The 21,184-nt window shown below is 40.5% G+C and overlaps 1 protein-coding gene across 1 annotated transcript; it reads left to right on the forward strand.

The window, feature by feature from the left end:
* Positions 1–9,802: 9,802 nt before the first annotated feature.
* On the forward strand, positions 9,803–11,729 carry FSHB (follicle stimulating hormone subunit beta; the record flags this gene model as incomplete). Its single annotated transcript, XM_084775191.1, has 2 exons — positions 9,803–9,961; positions 11,460–11,729. The coding sequence occupies 2 exons, from the start codon at positions 9,803–9,805 to the stop codon at positions 11,688–11,690; spliced, it is 390 nt and encodes a 129-aa protein (XP_084631317.1). The 3' UTR covers positions 11,691–11,729.
* Positions 11,730–21,184: the final 9,455 nt, after the last annotated feature.

Genomic DNA, 21,184 nt, shown 5'->3' on the forward strand with positions numbered 1-21,184 from the left:
TCCTCTCCAATGGCCCCATTGCTTTTCCCTGACTCTCCCTCCTGCAGCAGCCATCAATAGCACCTTGTCAACAGCGCCTTAAATAGGAGTGGAACTTCTTGAGCCTTTCACCAATTTCTGCTGGGATTTTGTCTGGCTTGGTCTTGTGCAAGTCTTGTACTCTCACTCTGTCTCACTTTAAAGTGCACAGTTTTATGGATGTTCATTATTCTACTCTTACTGTTTGCCCAGACTCTGATGGGTTTAACAAGCTCCTTTTCCTACAACCTCAGTGAGAAGCCTAATGCCCTCTCCTTAGGCGCTCAACTCTCCAGAAGGTCCACACACTGATGCTACCAGTGTCCCAGATTCCTAGCTTACCCATGGCGTCTGCTACTCCAGACTCCCTACTTCAGTGTCATCCCCACAGGAGATGAAGTCAGCTATATAAGTGTCAAAAGCCATAACAAGAATGTTGGTGTTGAAACAAGTGAGAAGAGAAAGAGAGATGTTGGCTTCCCGGTAGGAAAGAAGAATGTTCTTCTCCCTCTAACTTAAAGCATAGATTGCCACGTGCCCTCGAAAAAACTTCCATCTTCCTGAACACAGTCCCCAAACCAGCACCTAGACATCTTTTTCTTGTAAGCAACGGTTCTCCCTCAAGATGGTCTAATCTACTCATTTGTAAAATGGATTTCCCAGCTCTCATTTCACCTACAGGCTATTTCCCATAAAAACAACACCTCTGCAGACACGCCCACTTTATAACAGAGGTTTTGCCATCACTCATGATATAGAGCAGATGTAAGGGTGAGTGAAGACAATACAGAGAGCACTTGTGAGTATCTCAATAATGCCATAGAAAGTCACCCAATTATCTCCTCACTTACTTTGTCCCTTGATCCTAATTAAGCTAAGTACCCAGAAATCTCCTCCCAGCTGCCCCTTTCTGCCTTTATGCACATGGCATATCAGTGGTCCCACACCAAAGTCATAGATGTCTTTCTTCCCAGATTTTCTATGGTAGATTGGGATTTGAAAACTCTTCATAGCTGAAGACATATAAACTGATATTGCTTCCACATCTCTAATAGGATCTCTAATAGCCACATCTCTAATGTCAATGGGCTATGATGAAAGACCATGGGGATGAGAAAGAGACAGAGAGAGTCCCATATGCAGCTGTGCAGGCTGGAGAGATAGCTCAGTGGTCCAGAGTGTTCTTGCTGTGGAATCATGAAGCACCCACACATTAATTAATCCTAGCATCCTGGGCATGCCTATAACTCCACATCAGAGGGGTAGCTGACCTCTTCTTCTTGTACACATGTGCGCGCGCGCGCGCGCACACACACACACACACACACACACACACACACACACACACACACACACACACACCTGTGATTTAAAAAGCTTGGGGCCAAAGATGAATGAATGCCTCCATATTTTAGAAGTTAAGAATCTCAATCTTAAGAAAACTTAAATTAAAAAAAAAAGCAGTCTGAATCTTTAAAATCGCAATCCTTAGATTTTATACTTCCAAGCTCTTAAGGTCAGCATTCAAATTTGCATTCATTTCAAGAATTTTGACATCCCTAGACTTCCATAGTCTTCATTCGAGGCAAGCCATTGATCTAAGAAACAGGAGCTCTGCCCTGAGATGCTGATGTTAACCACACAAATGAGATTTATTCAGATAAAAGTGACAGGTACCTGAAATCATAGCAGTCTACACAAACTAAAACTTTTTCCCTTCTCATTTAAATTTGAAAAGTTATGCAATCTGAGCCCAGACAGGGAGCTCTGCTCTGAGAAGTCCTGGGTGGCTCAGATGACAGGTCACAGTCCCATTATTGTACCCTATGAGCCTCAGAGACAGGATCACATCCCAAAGAGCAGCATGGAGGCAAGGTAAAAAGGAAGGGAAGTCCCTGCCATGTGTTTCCTTTAAAAAAAAAAAGTGAGCCTGTGGTGGTGGACACTGGTAATTCCAGCACTGAGGATGCTGACACAGGAGGACCAAGGTTTCAAGGGCAACCTGGGCTACTCAATGAGGTCTATTATGAGGTTGAGGGGTGCCCCAAAGATACTATATGGCATTTTATTTAGACACTTTTAATTAGAGCTCTGCAGTGTCTAAATGCAAAGGGGAAGCAGATAAAAATCCTATTCCTACACAAAGCGAGGCAGGGTACAAGAGGAAAGTCATTAGTCTCTGTCACATAACATTCCTAAAGTTGCTATTTTTTTTTCCTGTGATAAAAATAAACCCTAGAGCCACCTGTAATAGGATGACTCAAATTACGTGACTTTCGTCAAGAGTTGAGCTGTGAGTCAAAATTCTGCCATTCAATGTAAATATAGGCAAATCACTCTGCGATCCTGTCTGGCCTGCCTTCTTTAGGAATCATCCCCAAGCCTGATTCAGAATAACATGAGATAATAAAGAGGGTAGCATTGTTGTTGCTTATTTGTTTGTTTGTTAAGATAGTCTCATGTAACCCAGGCTGTCCTCAAGCTCACTACGTATATAAGGATGACCTTGAATATCGATTCCTCTTCCTTCACCTCCCAGGTTTTGGAATTATGGGTGTGTACCACACTCAGACCCCACAGCTTTGTGGATGCCAGGCAAGCACTCTATCAACTGAGCCACATCTCTAGTTCTGAATGCACTTTTTGAAACTGGATATAAGTAATTCCCATGCAAGGTGAAACTTAAGCAATGTTACCTTGTATCTCCGATGACTCCTCAACAGTATCTTTATTCTACTCTCAGGTCTCAGTTGGTGAAATGTGGCAGCTAAGTGGCCAATGCAAAAGGTAAACAGGTAGACCGGTGACTCTGGGGCACAGCCTTGCAGAGAGAACAGAAAATTACCCAGAAAGTACCAATAATTACAATGATGTCATCAACTTGATATCTCAACGTTCTCTAACATGTAATGATTTGTACTAGATATGAGATTGAAAAAATTATTTAGGAAAAGTTCTACATTCTAATAATTCACATTTTAAATTGAATATAGACTATTCTCTCATATAATACATTCCCACCACAGTTTCCCTGCCCTCTGCTACTCTCAGCTTCCCGCCCCCCAACTCCCACCTCTTCCACAGATCCACTCCCCCTCCATTTCCTTTCAGAAAAAGAGGTCTCCAAGAAACAACAGCCAAACATGACAAAACAAGATACAATAAGACAAGGCAAAAGCCTTCCTATCACAGCCAGACAAGGCAATCCAATACTAGGAAAAGTCTCAAGAGCAGGCAAAGGAGTCAGAGGCGCACCTACTCCCACTCTTAGGAGTCCCACAAAACACCCAGTTAACAGCCATAGCATATACACAGAGACCCACAGCCAGACATTATGCTGAGCAAGAATCTAAATGGAAATTCTCCACCGGATCCCTCCCCTCAGAGCTCTGGAACCGCATGGAAGAGGGGGAGGAAAGACTGTGAGAGTAAGAGGGGATGGAGAACATGACCCATCAAATCAACTAAGCAGGGCTCACATGGCCTCACCGAGACAGAATCTGCAAGCAAGGGGCCTGCATGGGTCTGCACTTGGTTTACTCATCCCTAAAACGGTAGTGATTTCAGGACTCATTTCAGGGTTGTAAGGACTGCACTGCCTGAAATAGTACATTTAAAAGACCTCTTCTTTGTTCATCACTTACATATGCAATGAGAGTCAGCTGTTTAGTGTCTACCTTTCTGTCAAGACCCTTGAGTTGATGACTCACACCATACTTTTCCTACATTTTACTTCTGTTATCTTGCTGAGATTTGTTTCTTCCCTCTCCACAACTGGCTTTCTCTTATCTGCTGAGTCTATCCACAGTGTGAGAAACCCGACAGTGTTGGTAGTGAGGATGGTATCTCCCAGGCGCTGCATGCTTCTTATCTAGTGAACCACTCTATGTAGTAAATAACTACGTAATGGAAGTAAAATGGCGGGAATAGTGGGTCTCCTTTCATTCTCTTCACACACCATGGCAGTGGGCACCTTAACCCCTACTTTCGACACTTGGTTCTATTTGCAGTGTGGAGATGCTGACAGTGCTGACTTCCTCAGGTGGCTGAGACATTCAGGGAGATAGTGCATGGAAACCGTTAACATGGTGACAGCTCAAAATTCATACTTTGCAAAGTGAAGGCAATAATCCTTTCCACAATGGGTGTGCATGATATTAAGTGTGTGAAAGCATGATGAGCTATTATCCCAGTGTGCTATATGTGTGTGCATGAATGTAAATAAGATGATGTTTCCAAAAGAAATGAGATATAAAGCAGCTAGCAGGCACTTACACTGTGCACTGAGAACTGTCAATATGCGTGCACCCTTTCCCCATAGCCCACATCCATCATCAACTTATTGTTAGTTACTTGAACACACAGTGCATTCTTAGAACCTTGTTCTTTGCTTTCTAAAAAGAACTGCCAGCCAGCAGCAAAGTGAACGTGAAATCCATATGTATTTGTAGAATGCTTACTCGATGCATGTTCTAATTGATACAAGCCTAGAAAATATTTTTAGCTTTGTGCATTATCGGGCAGCCGACAGAAACAGACTGACTTCTTACAGGAATGCCAGTGTGGGATACTCAAAGTGCTAGTCCTGCTTTTAAAGGTACTCTACCAGGAGAATTCTGTGCCAGAGTGCTCTGAGGAGAGAAAATACAACAGAAATAAGCATTTCATTTTATACTACTGTTCCATTGTCCCCTCTGAGGAAATAAATGTAATCCCCAGCTGGCAGCCCACATGGAGGTGACAAGAAGTTTAATACAAAGACTGACTCTTCTTAGCTCTTCCCAGAAAAACATCAAGTATATTCTCTGTCTTCCTATTACAAGCATTGCAAACAGTGAGATCTTTGTTTTCTTACTGCTGTATCAGTTGACCTAGCCTAGCAGTGTACAATGCTCGTAGACCAGGCTTTAGACCTGTAAGTAGACCTAGCAAACTCAACAACTTACTCATTAGCCACCAAGTGAAAAGCTAGAATTACCCAACAGAAATAAAATTTGAGCCATTGTGGGATTCAACTACTTTCCTTTACTACATTTGAAAGCAAGGCTAAAGTTTAAAAAGTACAGGTAAAATTTCCACTTTATATTTTAGTTGGGTTCATATATCTAAGTGAATGTCATTTCTGACATGGTTGAGACAAAAATCACTAATAAGAAAATTTAAATGCATTTTTTAAATTTGTCTTTGAGATCCAGCATCTATTTTAGACTTAATGGAGCACTTTCATTATTATTAACCAAGTTACAAACCTGAAATAACTACATGTAATTGGTATCTGCTATATTGGGCAGCAAATATCTAAGCTATTCTTTCTGGATTATTCAATGGGGTTAAAACAATAAAAATTAGGCAGTTTATATGAGGACATTATATCATATAGGATGTTTATCACTTTGTGGTCTAAGTGAAGTAAGTGGATTTAAATAATTAAAATTATTTCAAGAAGAAATAAAACAAAACCCCAAAATATGTTAAACATTAAAAGCCTATATCAATATACATATCATGTGAACAAATGAAAAGAGGGAAGAAACCTCACCATAGTGAACAGGTAACTTCTAGAGATTTCATCTCAGATAATCCCCTGCTTTGAAGTCAAGCATGAAACCCCTTTGCAAACCGAAGAAGAAGATGCACCACCAAGAACATGTGTGAAGAAAATGCACCTCCAAGCACATGTGTCTGGAAGCTCAGGCATCTTACAAGAGTTTGGGACATGAGTATATCCACGGTTCTCAGAAGCCTGCTGTTTCTATAACAGAAAGTAGGGTATGCATCACCATCGAGGTAGGTACTCAAAAGAAACAGAAAATACTAGGCTGAGAGTAAACACTGGGGACTGGAAAGTTTGGATACGGTCCAATCCAATAGATACGGATTTAATGGATGTCAGTAAATAGTGTTCAGTAAATAGCGAGCTAACGTCACTACATGCAGACTCAAATAGATTTTACTTCTGGAGGGACCAAAAGACAACAGAGCAGGTTTGTCAACCAGCGACCAATGAGACCACAAAAAGCACACTTGATAACATATGGGAGACCCAAGGAATTGCTGAGAAGTTACCTAGGAACATGAGTCACTGCAGAGGAGCACTCCTCACCCACAGGACACACAGGAATGCAGAGGGAGCTGCCGGAGGCCAGAAGGAGAGAACCTCTGGAGAGGCCCAGAGCACGCCTGGGACTTCCTCAGAAAAGTTGGGGCTGGTCGCAAAGAGGAGCTGTTCCTTGCAACCTGTGGTTACAGGGAGAACACAGTCACACCAGGAAACAGTCATAGTAATAAAGGAAACACAACACCGGAAGAGCACAGCTCACACTTCCTCTACTTTTTGCTAACAATTCCCCTTGGAAAAGTAACAGCCTATTCACATAACACTGAGAGTGAACCTTGCAGATGCCCTCCACCAAGAACAGTGAGTAAAAAAAGAAAAAGGAATGCCCTTAACAGCCAACAGGCTAGGGAAGCTGCACAGCACAAAGAAAATCAATGAGTTTTTTTTTTCATTTTTCCAGTAAGATTAAAATAATAATAATAATAATAATAATAATAATAATAATAATAATAATAATAACAATAATAATAATAACAACAACAACAACAATAATAATAATAATAATAATAATAATAAATAATGCAAGATGTAAGAGTACCCAGTGAGCTATATAAAAGAAATTAACTAAGCTATAAGAGGCATGTAACTGAGAAAGATCTGACACTTCTTGACCAGCCAAGTAAAATGGGGTTATGTTAGAAGAACTCTAACCTAAATAGAAATGAAAGTGAAACTACAGACAATTAGAATGGCTTCTTAGTGTTTTTCATGTGAAATAAATGAACTTTGCTTATAAGTCTTCTCTGCTATTTCACCTAAAGTTGACATTGCTGTTTGATAGCATCTGTCTTGTCCCCTCTCCAAAAAAAAAAAAAAAAAAAAAAAAGGAAGTGATACAGATGTTAGACTCCTTTAGGCAGATTTCCACAACTCTCAGCAAACCCCTTGTCCTTACTGCCAAATGTTGGTTGTGGTTGTTCTTTTATGTTCCCAGTTTTACTGGGAAAGGGAAGTTAATTAGAGGTCATCTTACAACCTATCACCATGACTCTGGTCTACAGCATCTGCACCTACCACACCTGCCCATCCACCACACCTGCCCATCTACCAAACCCGCCTTCACACAACAGCTGCCCTCCCTCCATATTTACTCACCTATCACACCTGCCCTCCTACCACATCTACCCTTCCTCCATATCTGCCTATCTGTCAAACCTACCCTCCCATCACACCTGCCCACCTAGGATACCTGTTCATACACCACTGTTTGATTTGAGGGTAAGCTCCCATGCTTCTACCTAAAGCCAGAATCTCCATATGTGATTCAAAAGCCATCTGTTCTCATGTCTTTAAAGACACTCAAAAATCTTTCTAGCTTACTGGTTTTTACTTTCCTTAAACATTCCCATCTCTATATGAACATGCATTTATTCCCCCTCATAAAAGCAAAAGTAAAAATAATTTTTACTCTACTTCTACATTGCCCAATTACCCAGTTTTCTCTTGCCAATGCTTATAAGAAAATTCTTAAATGAATTGTCTATGTTCACTACATGTCATCTCTTCCCAACATTTGAAACAAATACCAGGGCATAGTTTATATCCATTCAATTTCTCTGGCTAAGGATTAGATCACTACCTTGGCATTTGGCTTACTTGTCACTTCCTTTATCCTGATACAGTCACTTTACCTGTATTCTAGGACACAACATTCTCTCTACTCCATACCTTCCTCAATTACCCTTCTTACTTCATTGGATTGAAGAAACGGAGAGGAATAATGAAGAAGAAAACAAAGAGGATGAAGAAGATTCATTATATTCTTGACACTGTATTATTGGAGTTTAACCAGCTTCAACTCTTTTATTCTTATTAAGTCCACTCCCTTGGTAATCTCACCCAGCCCCATGCCATTACCTCCCAAATTTATAACTTCAGTCAAGATATTTCTCTAAAATCCGGATTCATCAGTCTATTAAATGTATTACAGACACCTCAGGGTCAATATGTGTATATTGGATCTATAAAGAACATCTTAGATTTTTCCTAAATTTATATCTATAGCCATCCATTTATAGAGTCAGCCTCACCTCTTTCCTCCATACTTAGTATCTATCCAGCCAAAGTGTTGTTTGTTTTAGTTTCAAAATATATCTAGAGTCGTAACATGACTCATAATACCCTTTGCCCCCAAATTGGTCCAAAGAAACACCATGTCTGACCTGGGTTGTTGCACACCATCCTAATGGTCTTCCTGCTTCTACCTATGTTTCTCTGTACAATCAACACTGTAGGGAAAATGATTCATTTAGACCAGATTATTCAAGTCTTTATTCAAATTTCTACAGTGATCACATGACACTGTGAAACTAGAGACAATTAGAATGGCTTCTTAGTGTTTTTCATGTGAAATAAATGAACTTTGGTGGAAGGAAGAGACAGGAAGGAAGCAAGGACATTGGTGACAGAAAGAGATCTAGAGGAGCCCATCAGTACCGTATTGAGGGCATTACAAACACGTAAACATTAAACATTCTTCCCAAAGCATCAGAAAAGAGGAATTTAAGTCAGGAGAGCTGAATATGGTCGTAAGGAAAGACTCCACACATAGGGTTAAGATGCAAATGTGCTTCATATTGGTTTACACACCTGCAGAGTTCAGTCCGTTCTTGGAACACTTGATTAGATGTATTTTGATGTACCAAGCACACGAAAGCAATGCTTGGATAGGATTCCGAGTTCTCCAAGTTAAAGATCAGAAAGAACAGTCTAGACTCCAGAGTCAATTTTAATTTAGCAAGGTAAAGGAGTGGGCGTGCTACCATATCAAATTCAATTTGTACAGAAACCATCATCACTGATAGCATTTTCTGGTCTATGGCGTTTAGACTATCTTGGCTAAACTTGATCTCCCTGTCCGTCTAAACACCGATTCGCTTACAGCAGGCTTTGCGTTGGTATTGGTCATGTTAACACCCAGTAAATCCACAGGGTACTAATTTTGTATAAAAGGCGATATGTGACTTGACTCAGTGTTCAGCTTTCCCCAGAAGACAGCTGACTTGACTACACAGGTGAGTCTCAGCCCATGGTGCAACAAGGACAGCTACTTTGGAAGGTGCAGACCTTTAGGATTTAAAGAAGGAATGAGAATTCTCTGGCACTGCTGTATAGAGACGTATTCTTAACTTGGCTTCTTGAATATGGTCAATGTCAAGAATGTGACTTATACACCAGCGTTCTTAAAGGCGCAGTGTCAAGAGACGTGGGCAAACAGAAACAGATGTTTTAAATGGTGATAGAAATGAAGATACAGGTTTATTGTATAAAAATTTCTTCCTTTTAAAGAAACTAATCTTTAAAACCTGTTAATGAAGTAGTAAATATAAGGATTGCAGTTATCTAACTAGAGTAATCACTTTAAGATAGTACTAATTTTATCTGGATATACTACTTTTGTTAAATCGTCATATTGGAGTGTTTATTTATATGTTTCTACTTTTATTATTATTTTATTATTTAAGCTCCATCCCACCCCACCTCACCCCAAAAGAAGAAGAAGAAATAGTGGTCAATGAAGCAAAAAGTATAAATGCTTGCTCAAGCAGAGTGCTTGAAAAGAACAAGTAGGCTAACTGCTTCTCAGCTGGTCAGTTTTCACAGTGATTTTAATTACATAATTTCTCTATTGCTAACAGGACATAGCTGTTTGCTTCCCAGCTCAAGATGAAGACAGTCCAGCTTTGCCTCTTCCTCTGGTTCTGGAGAGCAATCTGCTGCCACAGCTGCGAGTTGACCAACATCACCATCTCAGTAGAGAAGGAAGAGTGTCGTTTCTGCATTAGCATCAACACCACTTGGTGTGCGGGCTACTGCTATACCAGGGTAGGTCCTGTGCTCTGCTGGAGATGGGGTGCTGGGGAGCTGTATGAGGCAAGCTTGATGAACTCCCTCTTTATTCATATCTTAATTTCCTAAGCAATAGTCACAGGTTCTCTAATTAATACTGTGTTGTCAATGGGGGTTAATAATTAGGGTGTCAGTCTGGGGCTGAAATTTAATTTAGGTGAATTTAGGAAACCTTAGGATTAGATTCATTTGATAAAATACTGGCTCTTTATATACTTAAGGTATTTCTATGGCATGTTTTTTTATGTAGAGAGTTAAATAGGGAATATATATTTAATCACAAAACAACTATAATATTTCCTAAAAGGCAATTTTTATAATTAATGTCTTGACTCCGACATGAAAATAATAGCAAATATCTATCCATGACACAAATAGCACCTTATAAAACCTGTCTTTAAATTTGCTTGCATATAACTACCTACAAGTAGCCTGAGAACACAGTCAATCCTGGCAGACTTTTTTAATTCACAGACCCACCCTCCCCCTCTCATATTTTTTAAGCCTTTGAGAGAACAGACATGGAGACATTCAGTCCCTAGCCTAAATTCACATCACTTCTTTGCATTAATACCGTAAAGTGACAGTTCTCACGAGTCTCCATTTTATCCGTGTACCTTGTTACTCTACTTTGTTATTCATGTAGAATTTCATATCACAAACATAAAAATAGGAATTTCTGATGAGATACACTTTATTTAATGTTAAAAAAGTTTGATCAAACTCTACTTCTATACCATTTATTGCCCCTTTCTGGGCCTCACAATTGGGTAGCAGGGCCCTGAAATCAAATGAACAGCAGCCTTATCCTCGTCCCTCAGCAAAAGTAAATTTTCCACTGGAAAGTGCTAGAATGAACAATTTCTATTTTTAAAAAATTCTTATATACAAAGTATATGTCTTTTGATGCTACTAGCACTAAAAGGAAACATCACTTAAAAGGAAAACCTTATCTGCCAAGCAATGGAATGATCAGCATTCTTACAAGGGCTCAGAAACATAAGCATTAAAAATTCATATCATGTTATTTTTACTTTTTTTATAAATGCAAGACAATATATACCTTCACTGGACGTTAAGCTGTAAAATTTATAGTTTAGGTCCTCATTAATCTAGCTTTCAATTAAGTATGAAAGGACAACTAAAATTCTAAGTCATTTATGTCTCTTTTTGTCAGTCTTCTATACTGAAATTCAAAGTTTCTTTTCATCTTGACAAATAACTAACATTTTGGTATGGACTCTGCAATTAGGAAGAATGACTTATATTTTCTGTAAGATCTCCAGAACAATCAGGATATGTTCCAGAAGAACTGGGAAACGAAGTACACTACATAGTGTAGTCCATGAGATTATGTGGGGTTTGATGGGTAAATATGGAAGCATGCAACGGTAAATTACTGTCTCATTTTGATTAAACTGAACAGAAACCTCAAAACAGTATATCTTAACCCTCCCTTTCCTGAACCCCTCAGGATCTGGTGTATAAGGACCCAGCCAGACCCAATACTCAGAAAGTATGCACCTTCAAGGAGCTGGTGTATGAGACCGTGAGACTACCTGGCTGTGCCCATCACTCAGACTCACTCTACACATACCCAGTAGCCACTGAATGTCACTGTAGCAGGTGTGACAGTGACAGCACTGACTGCACTGTGAGAGGCCTGGGGCCCAGCTACTGCACCTTCAGTGACATGAAGGACTAAAAAGCAACGGACATTTCAGTTCGCCCACGCTTGTCCTGAAGGACCACGAGTTCCAAAATGGCTGTGTCTTCTCTGAGCTGGCGCTGCAAACCACTGCCTTGGAGAACGTCAGACCCACTGTCATCTGCTGTCCTGACAGATGGGGAGGAGAAGCTCAAGAAAGGGTGTCCTGGGACCAGGACTCCACCACCACACAGCCCTCTATCCATTCTACGGGTTACCTAAGCTCTATTCACTCCCACTTTACGGCTTCGTAGGGGTCTTTCCTCTTCAACACTCTTAGGAACCTTCTAAAGTAATCCCTTCCTTTTAGACAGAGAGATGTATGAATCCAGAAAGGAAGGTGGAAGTCGGTAAAAGAGCTAAATCTAGCGCAGTCTTCTGCTAGACTTTTAAAGACTCCAAAGGGATTGCAAACTTAAGGATCAAACTGTGCATGGCGTTGAATGAGAAACTCAATGGCTTCCTTAAGGAAAAGAAATCGAGTCACGCCCACGTGCGGGGGAAACGGCTCCAGCTGTCCCACACAAGATCAGGCTACTCAATGTTTCTGAAGCATGTAGGAGATTGTTTTGTGCAGATGAGGACAGGAAGAAGTGACCAAGCTCAGAATTTCCAAGGTATTGCCACCAAGTTCTTTCATTAAAGGGAAAGGAAAAAAAAATTAGTTTGGCCTGTGGCTATTAGTCCGTGTTTATACATTACTTTTAAAATGATCCAATGCTGCTAGTCTTGCGAAACTCTCTCTTGGAATAAAGAAAGCCAAGAGTGAAAGTGTTTGATAGGCAGTCTCACTAGCTTTCCCTCACATGCAGCAAGGGGAGATTTTGAAGTAGGTTTCAAAGCAATTCCAGCAATTGATTAAGTGCACTTAGATTGCTTACAAATGCGCCTTTATAAATTAGTGGCTAGAGAAAATTAACTGTGAAGGAAAAACTGATGTTTTCTAAGAACCCCTACTTCTCTTCTATCCATGTTCTCCCAAATCTTTTCTTCCTGTCACTGAAAATACATCATGGGTTGGATTCTTTTAAAGATGTTCAGTCTTTTAGTCATGTACTTATTTCACAGTTATGATGCTTGACTAATTTATTGAAATCTTATTTTTTTAATAAAAATGCTTGTTACAAAGGTCAAAGTTTGATTGTGTCATATACAAATAACCTAGACGTTGATATATTTATAATATAGTTAGAAAAGGGTTTTAAATATGATTCCTAATGTTTCTATAAAAATTACCCATTTTCATCTCTGGAAACATTAAATATGTTTTTTTGAATTTCTAAAAAGCAGTTTGTCATTTTATTTCCTGTCACTTTTAAAAATAACTTTTATGTAATATTGAGGAAAGCCAAAAAACAAGAGTGGCCAGAGACGCTGGAGGCTCTCCAGTTTATTTCTTCAATGTTGGCGATGGAAGAACGGCAGCAGTTGAAGCTGAGTCGACAAGATCACACTCTGAGTTGAGTTACTCTTAGATACAAACAATATACATTGGTAACTCACAGTCCTAGATGCCAGAGTCCATGATCAAGAGACCAGCACACTTTCTATCTACCAACTGCCCGCTCTATGTTTCAAAGAGGGTGCCTTCTTTCTCTATATTAATCCACATGATAGAACAGCAGAAGGGTCTCTCAAGCATGCTTTATAAGGATATTAATCTCATTCCCAGGACTCCTCTGTCATGCTATAATTGCCTCCTGAAGGCCCCATTAATACCACCTGTCTTAGTTAATGTTCTACTGCTGTGAAGAGACGCCATGACCACGGCAATTCTTATAAAAGAAACATTTAGTTGGGGCGGGCTAACCGTTTCAGAGGTGTAGTCCGTCATTGTGTGGGTAACATGCTGCTGGAGAAGTTACTGAGAGTTCCATACATGGATCCACAGGCAACCGGAAGAGAGAGACTCTGGACCACGAAGGGTAGACGTTTGAAAGCCTCAAAGCCCACGTCCAGTGACACACTACCTCCAAGGCCACACCTCCTGATCCTTTCAAATAGGACCAATCATTCAGTTCTATGAGCCTATGGGGGCCATTCTCAAACCACCACATCCCCCGAGTGAAGATGAGATCTGAACTTGAGAGGTACCTTAGCATTCCGATCAGTCACAGAGGTTGTTCATTGCAGAACCAGCATTTGAACCCTGGTCTTTGGGCTCTTATGATAGCTTTCCTATTTTACTGCACATCAGTTTTGCAGAGATTGAAATAAAACTGCATGAAATGGGAAAGTAGCAAAGGGGAATACAGGGGGTAGAAAGGCTTAGTAGGAAGGAGATGGAGAATGGGAGAGATGAAGGTTAACTAAAATGGAAGGGATGTTTAAAATATGAAAAGTATCCCCCTCGGTCATAGACCTAGGGGAGGGGAATAGGGTGAAAGTGGGAGGGAGGGAGGAATGGGAAGATACAAGTGATGGGATAACAATTGAGTTGTAATCTGAATAAATTAATAGAATTAAATTTAAAAATATGAAAAGTAAATATCTTGAAACCAACATTTAAAACATGTATTTTGTTTGTTTGCTAGGAGCTCCCACTGTGGCAGGAAAAAAAACTGCTCCTAGAAATGTTGGACTATTACACAAAAACCATAGTGGCAAAGGCAGGGTATTTCATTATGAGTTATTGGTCTGGGTGTCCCTCAAAACAATACACGCTCATATCGCTCCTCTTGTTTGTCCACCAGAACTAGATGAGATAGTCTATTTCTGAATATACCACACACTTGAGTTTCATAACACAGAAAAATTAAGCTGGAACTAAGCTGAGAGTTCCTTCCACACACAGCCAGGAAGTAGCTTTCCTACACTGGTTTCTGATTGAAGCTCCTGCTTTGAGTTCCTATCCTGAATGCTCTAAATGATGGACCATAACCTATATGATGAAATATGTACTTTTCTCTCCAAATTTCTTTTGTCCGTGGTTTTATCATAGCAGCAGAAAAGCAAACTAGAGTAACCAACTTTGATTGGGTTTGAGGCTCACTCCAAATAAATTTTATGCTGGTAAATTTTATCAATGGACCCTAAGATGAAACTAAATGTTGTTTGTCTATTTTGACAGAGCATCAAACTGTCTTCTAAATATTTGTGTGTCTCTGCACATACATAAACACTACTCAGCCTTCATCAGAAGAAGCCTTCATCAGTGAATGGAGACAAATGCAGAAACTCATGGCTGCGTTAGGTACTGAGAATTAGTGACAGATGATGGTTCAACCCCAAGAAAGACATTTATGCCATCCCTTTTTAGGTTCAGGGAATACGGCTGAAAGGGGGAAAGAAGAGTGGAAGAGCTGTAAAGTGCTATCTTCTGTGAAAAGTGCAGCCATTGTAATCAGGAGCTCACAGCAGCTATAGATAGATGCCTTCCCTGAGTCTGCACATGAAGGATCCTACTGAACAAAAACGATGAAAGAACTCACAGAGTTAAACCTCACACTAATGCACAATTTGATACTAACAGATTTAGGGAAAGGAAGAGTCATTGCCTTCAGTTGTGTTGTGTTCACGCTTGTGTCCTTACCAGGCTCCACTGGGTAGTTACAACCCAATGGTCACACAGATGTCACTATATAGATGAGTCACAAAACCAGAATGTGTGAACCTGGAAAGGACATGGGCAAGGATAAGGAGGGCTGCTGGAGATGGGAAGGAGATAAGAGAGGGTGGAGAAATAAGAGTGTCAGAATGTAGTAATACAAAATAAAAGTATAGTTGTTATGGTTTGAATAAGATGGCCCTCATAAGTTCATATATTTGAATGCTTAGTCACCAGGGAGTGGCATTGTTTGAAAAGATAATAAGGATTAGGAGGTGTGGCCTTGTTGGAGGAAGTGCATCACTAAGGATGGGTTTTGACATTTCAAAAACCAGTGCCAGGCTCAGATCATTTCCTCTCCACCCTCTCCCTCCTCCTCCTCCTTCTCCTCCCCCTCCTCCTCTTCCTCATCCTCTTCCCCCTCCTCATCCTCCTCCCTTCTCCCTCTCCCTTTCCCTCCTTCCCTCCCCCTTTCTCTCCCTCCCTCCCCCTTTCTCTCCCTCCCTCCCCTTTCTCTCTCCCTCCCTCCCCCTTTCTCTCTCCCTCTCTCCCCCTTTCTCTCTCCCTCCCTCCCCCTTTCTCTCTCCCTCCCTCCCCCTTTCTCTCTCCCTCCCTCCCCCTTTCTCTCTCCCTCCCTCCCCCTTTCTCTCTCCCTCCCTCCCCCTTTCTCTCTCCCTCTCTCCCCCTTTCTCTCTCTCCCTCCCTCCCTCCCTCCCCCTCCCTCCCTCCCTCCCCCTCCCTCCCTTCATCCTGCTTTCCCTCCCTCCACCTCTCTATCTCCTTCCCTCCCCTCTCTCTCTCCCTCCACCCTCTCTCCTTTCCTCCCTCCCTCCTCTCCCCCTACCACTGCCTATTGCTCCAGCACCTGTCTGCATACTGCCATGCTCCCCACCATGATGGCAATGCACTACAGCTCTGAACTGTAAGCCAGCTTCCAAGTAAATGCTTTCATGTATAATAGTTTCCTTGGTAGTGGTGTCTCTTCACAGCAACAGAACACTGACTAAAATAATCTATATTGGTAATCCATCATGGCCATTCCAATCTGGTATTGTGTGTGCCTTACAGCTGTGTTATCCATGATATATTGACACATCAAAAGTAAGACAATATTAATACAATGCAATGAGTGCTTTAAATGATGGAAAGGCCATTTCCTTCTGTCTATACTTCTAGAGATAAAAATTGCAAGTCTTTCCATTATGAGTAGTATGGGCAATGACTCCAGAGTTATTTCCTGGATCATCTTTAGCAAATGTCATTTAAACAATTTCTTAGATTCTCTGGCTTTGATTTCTGCAACAGTAAAATAAATATCATAATGTTGCCTACTTCAGAAAGGTTGTATTGATGAGTAAATTGAAGAAACGTGTCATTTCAAACTCAGAAACTGTATTTGAATCAGATTGGTCAGAACTGGTGGTCCAAATATGGTAGGGAAACTAGGAGGTAAAGGTGCTCTTAAATTATTATAGGGTAACTAAAATCATATCGAGCCAGAAATGAGTGCAAAGTCTACTTGGCATAGATACATGACTAAAATTAAATAAATAAATACGTCTAAAAACCAAACAGAAATATCCATTAAATAACAGTCTCACAACCTCCTAGGGTACAAGTTGAGGCTCTGGGCACAATGTAATTACTGATCATGCTAGGCATGAGCAAACTTCACTTGAGACAAACATCTTAAAATATGAGTAAGTTCTCTTCCCTCCATTGCCTTGCAACCTTGTTTTGAAATCTTCTTCCAAAACTGGTTTGTGCCATGAGTCCTCTTTTATTCTTACAGCATCATATATCAATTTCTCAAAATATCTACACCGTTATCTCTGGAAAGAGCTAATGTGGCAAACTGGAAAATAACTCACCTCAAACTCTTTCTAATAATCTTGGCCAACTTAGCCAACTAATTAGGACTTGTTTTTTGTCACTTTTAAATTTGAGTGAATTGGTAGCTAATCCACAGAGATGCTATCAGCATTTAGAAAGATGATACACAGAAAATGTTTACTCATCCATTATGGCTATAATCCTACTAGAGATAAAGTATTTTATAGCGTAGGTTGTTTTAAAGGTCAAAACAAAATGGTAGGAAGAACTAGAAGTTTCTATTTGCTTTGCCTCCAGCAAAAATGAAATTGTATCCTTTCTGAAGCACCTAGAATGAAAACCTTTGAACTCTGAGGTCCATGCTAAGGCAAGTCCTGCCCGTATGTAGTACCATTCAGCTAAAGTCCATCGTATCTGTTCTCATCAGGGTCTCTTCTGCCTCTGGGAAGCCTCACAGGGATCCAATCACAGTTTGGAGCAAGCCTAGTAACAGATTGGATGCTGTGCTGTTTTTAGGATAAAATGCTAAACCTGAGCTAGTACATGCAGGGGTCCATGGTATTAATTCTGATTACCTCTCTAGCGTTTTATATCTCTCTCTCTTCCCAGTTCATGAGGCAGCTGAACTCAGTGACTAGTTAAAAGGATAGAACCTCATACTCACTTTCACCAGAACACCATGCATCCCATAAAGCTTGCCCCATAGGCGTCTTCATTGCTTTATTCTGTATCCATGGAGTAGATGCTTCTTGTGCTTCTTTATAGTGAAGAGAGGAAGTGCTGGGGCAGTTCTAGTTACTGTAAGAAAGCCTTCCTACTTCATTACTGAGTATTGTCTACAGAATGGCAAGGGCAAGACGTTAGCATATCCTTTCCCAGTGCATAGATTTCTGGACCACACAGAGCAACATCCAGATACTATGCAGCAAACTGTATGACATCTAGAGATCACGGGCCTGGAAGTAGACTCAGGGAGGGGATAAAGAGGTTCTAATAAAAAAGAAAAAGAACCTAATATTTGTTCTACGACATTTGGACTTGGATGGAAAGTACTGTATACTCACAAAACCCACTTTCTGTTTGTTCCTAGAGCATGGCTAATCCACATTTCCCACCCCCACTGCTAGGAAGAGTTGAGTAGCTCAGAGTTCTACTGATGGATAGTTATTGGAAATTGCATGGGTTTTTTTCCAGGTCTTGTTCATAAAATACCTGCCATAGATAAATCAGTTTCTCTTCCTGCTCAGCCAGTTAACAGTGTTTAAGGCAACCTAGGAAGACATATATACAAGGTGGCAGAGCCTCTACCTGCCTAAATAATGGGTCAAAGGACTCACATACACCCCCATATCTGATCCCTCTTAAAGGACTTTATGTCAGACAAAAATAAACCTACCTTTTGCTAAGCCAGTGAGTCATTGGAAGTTTATATCTTATCACTAGTCATTTTATCTTAGTTAATGCAGTAGCCCACAGTGTTCAGGAGCACACATGTATTGTTTCACATCAACCTACATGAGTATAAAATTAGTTACCTAATGTTTACATATACATCGTGGATCACAAGAAAAACAGATTTATTAATTAGTGTTTTAATTTTTAGTGTGGTGTAGTGTTGGGGTAGGATAAGGAAAATGAGAGAAAGAAAATGAAAGAGGAGACAAGCAGAAAGACTCTGCTTTTCAGACTTTGGACTCTATGTGCCAATTCTGTGCACTTCACAGATTTCATCTGGAGTGGGTAGGAAGGAGAGATGTACAGGTAGACTATGACATTCGACTGGAATTTAAATTTTTACTCTCAACTTGAAATAGATTGGGGAAGGGAAGGAATAGACAAACTACAGAGTGAATACCGTCTGTTGCAACCACAGAACTGTACTGCAGCCAGACATCATGTGACCACAGTCAAGGGTCAAGATTGACTGGGCTGGAAGTAATACAGCAGGCCAAAATAAATAAATAAATAACAGCTCTCTTTGATTATAATAGCATATGCATCATTTGCTTCACAAGATTGTTTGTTCCCTTCCAGTACTTCATGTCATCACACACCTAGGACAAAGGAAGGAGGGATTAGAACCACCTAATCTTAGGAAATCCTGATGCATCCTGGAATCCCTCACCTACCTTACCTTACAAACAATCATCTTCTGCATCAAACTCTGGCCCTGGGATATTATTTGAGATCCCGGGAAGCCAGCACTCACTGCTAGCATCTGTTCTTTTACTTTCTGAAAGTTCCTACCAATTCACTACTTTGTTTTGTCTCTGACCTATTTCTTTGACAGTGACAAGAATCTGGAGACACTGCGTGCAGGTCTCAATCTTCTCTTTGGCTTAAACCTCCCAGCTTGCCCACAGGTAACAGCTTCATAAGCTCCTGGAGTCAGGCACTCACGCTGCACTAGGATGAAATGTTAGTGCTTCAAGTGAGAGTGTTGCAAAGCCTCAATTCTCAATGCTGGTGTGGAAGGAGAAGATGGCACGTAATAAGTGGATAGACCAAAGACCAAGTATTAAATCCTTAGACAGTAATAAAGCTAGAGGCAGAAGGAAAAAGTCCAAATGATAAAGCAGTAAGTTTCAAAGACTCTTTTACATAGATACATGTATTTCCATCTTAATGCTTTTTTTTCAAAATCAAGAGGAGAATGACTTCATTCCGTCAGCATTTGTTCTCAACCCCATATACTAATGCTGAAAAAGAAATCTTCATATGACAACAATAGCAAATCAGTTGTTGGATTTGGGGGAAAGGAGAAGGGAGGGGTGAGATAAAAAAAAAAGGTAGCAAGATAAATCTAGGTAAGAGATTCTTTCACACCATGAATAGTTCATGCAGGGTTCTAATACAAAAGAATGCATACACACGCAGACACACACACTACACACTACACACACACACACTACACACACACATACACCACACTACACACACACACACAACACATTACACACACACACACACCACATACATGCACCTCCAGAATGGAATCCCCATACATATGGGAATAATATAATAGTGTGTGTATGTGTGTGTGTGTGTGTGATGTGTGTGTGTAGTTTGTGTGTGTGTAGTATGTATGTGTAGTGTGTGTGTGTGTAGTATGTGTGTGTGTAGTGTGTATGTGTGTGCGTGTACCTTTCTGAGAAGTCTCTGAGGGAGAAGGAGGACCCCACACCACAAAGATAATAGGTAGCCCATAGCAAGTGCTTACGTACCAGTTGCCTCTGATTTTCAGCTCATGTAAATAAACAGGTATTTAAACAATCAGCTCAGATTAAATAGTGAAATAATAAATGAATCTGTAGAACCAACTGAAATAATAGATGCTGCGTATAGAAAGTCAGTTGCCCTAAAAAAAAAATTTTTTTTCACATTCCCGGGTCAAATTTACAACATGCTTTCAGTCAGAATTGTTTTGATGACAAAGAACATCATGATTCCTTATTGTGGGACTGGAATTAAAGTCAGAATACTAAAAAATATAAAGAAAGGCATTTTTGCTTAAGGGCTGCAAGCATCACTCTTGTCTTTTCTCTACACACCAGCACCATTTTCTTCACAACGGCTGTAGCTGTCGGTGATGGAATGCTTTCAGTGCCAGAAGCACCCAACATGGTTATAAGTTATTTTTGAAAGTCTTGTAGCTTCACGTTTTAATAGAAAAGAGTTGATTGACTGAAATGTTATCATGTCTGTTCAGGTAGCATGAAAAGCAGACGACTGGACGCACAGATTGCCTTTGGAACCAGGACACAAATTTGTCCCTTCGGTGACATTGCATAACCCAAAACCAGACCAGTTCTGTCTCGTTTTGGTGGTTTTTGTTTAGTGAGTGGCAGAAAGGACGGTAAAGGGAGTGTGGGAAAGCATTTCATCTAGAAATGGATGTTGAATATGGAAAGCACAATAATTACAGTGTTTCAAGCGAGTGTTTATCAAAGCTGGAAAAGATGAGTGTGTTGCATGTTCTTGTGTGTGTGCTCATGTACAGGCATGTGGATAGGCTAGAGGTCAGTGTTGTATGTCTTCCTTGGTCAATCTTCACCTTATTTTTTCCAGACAGGTTCTCTCAGCTAAAATGGGGCTCATCCACTCAGCTAGG

The sequence above is a fragment of the Acomys minous genome (assembly GCF_964271855.1).
Source record: "Acomys minous genome assembly, chromosome: 3".
NCBI classification, from domain to species: domain Eukaryota; kingdom Metazoa; phylum Chordata; class Mammalia; order Rodentia; family Muridae; genus Acomys; species Acomys minous.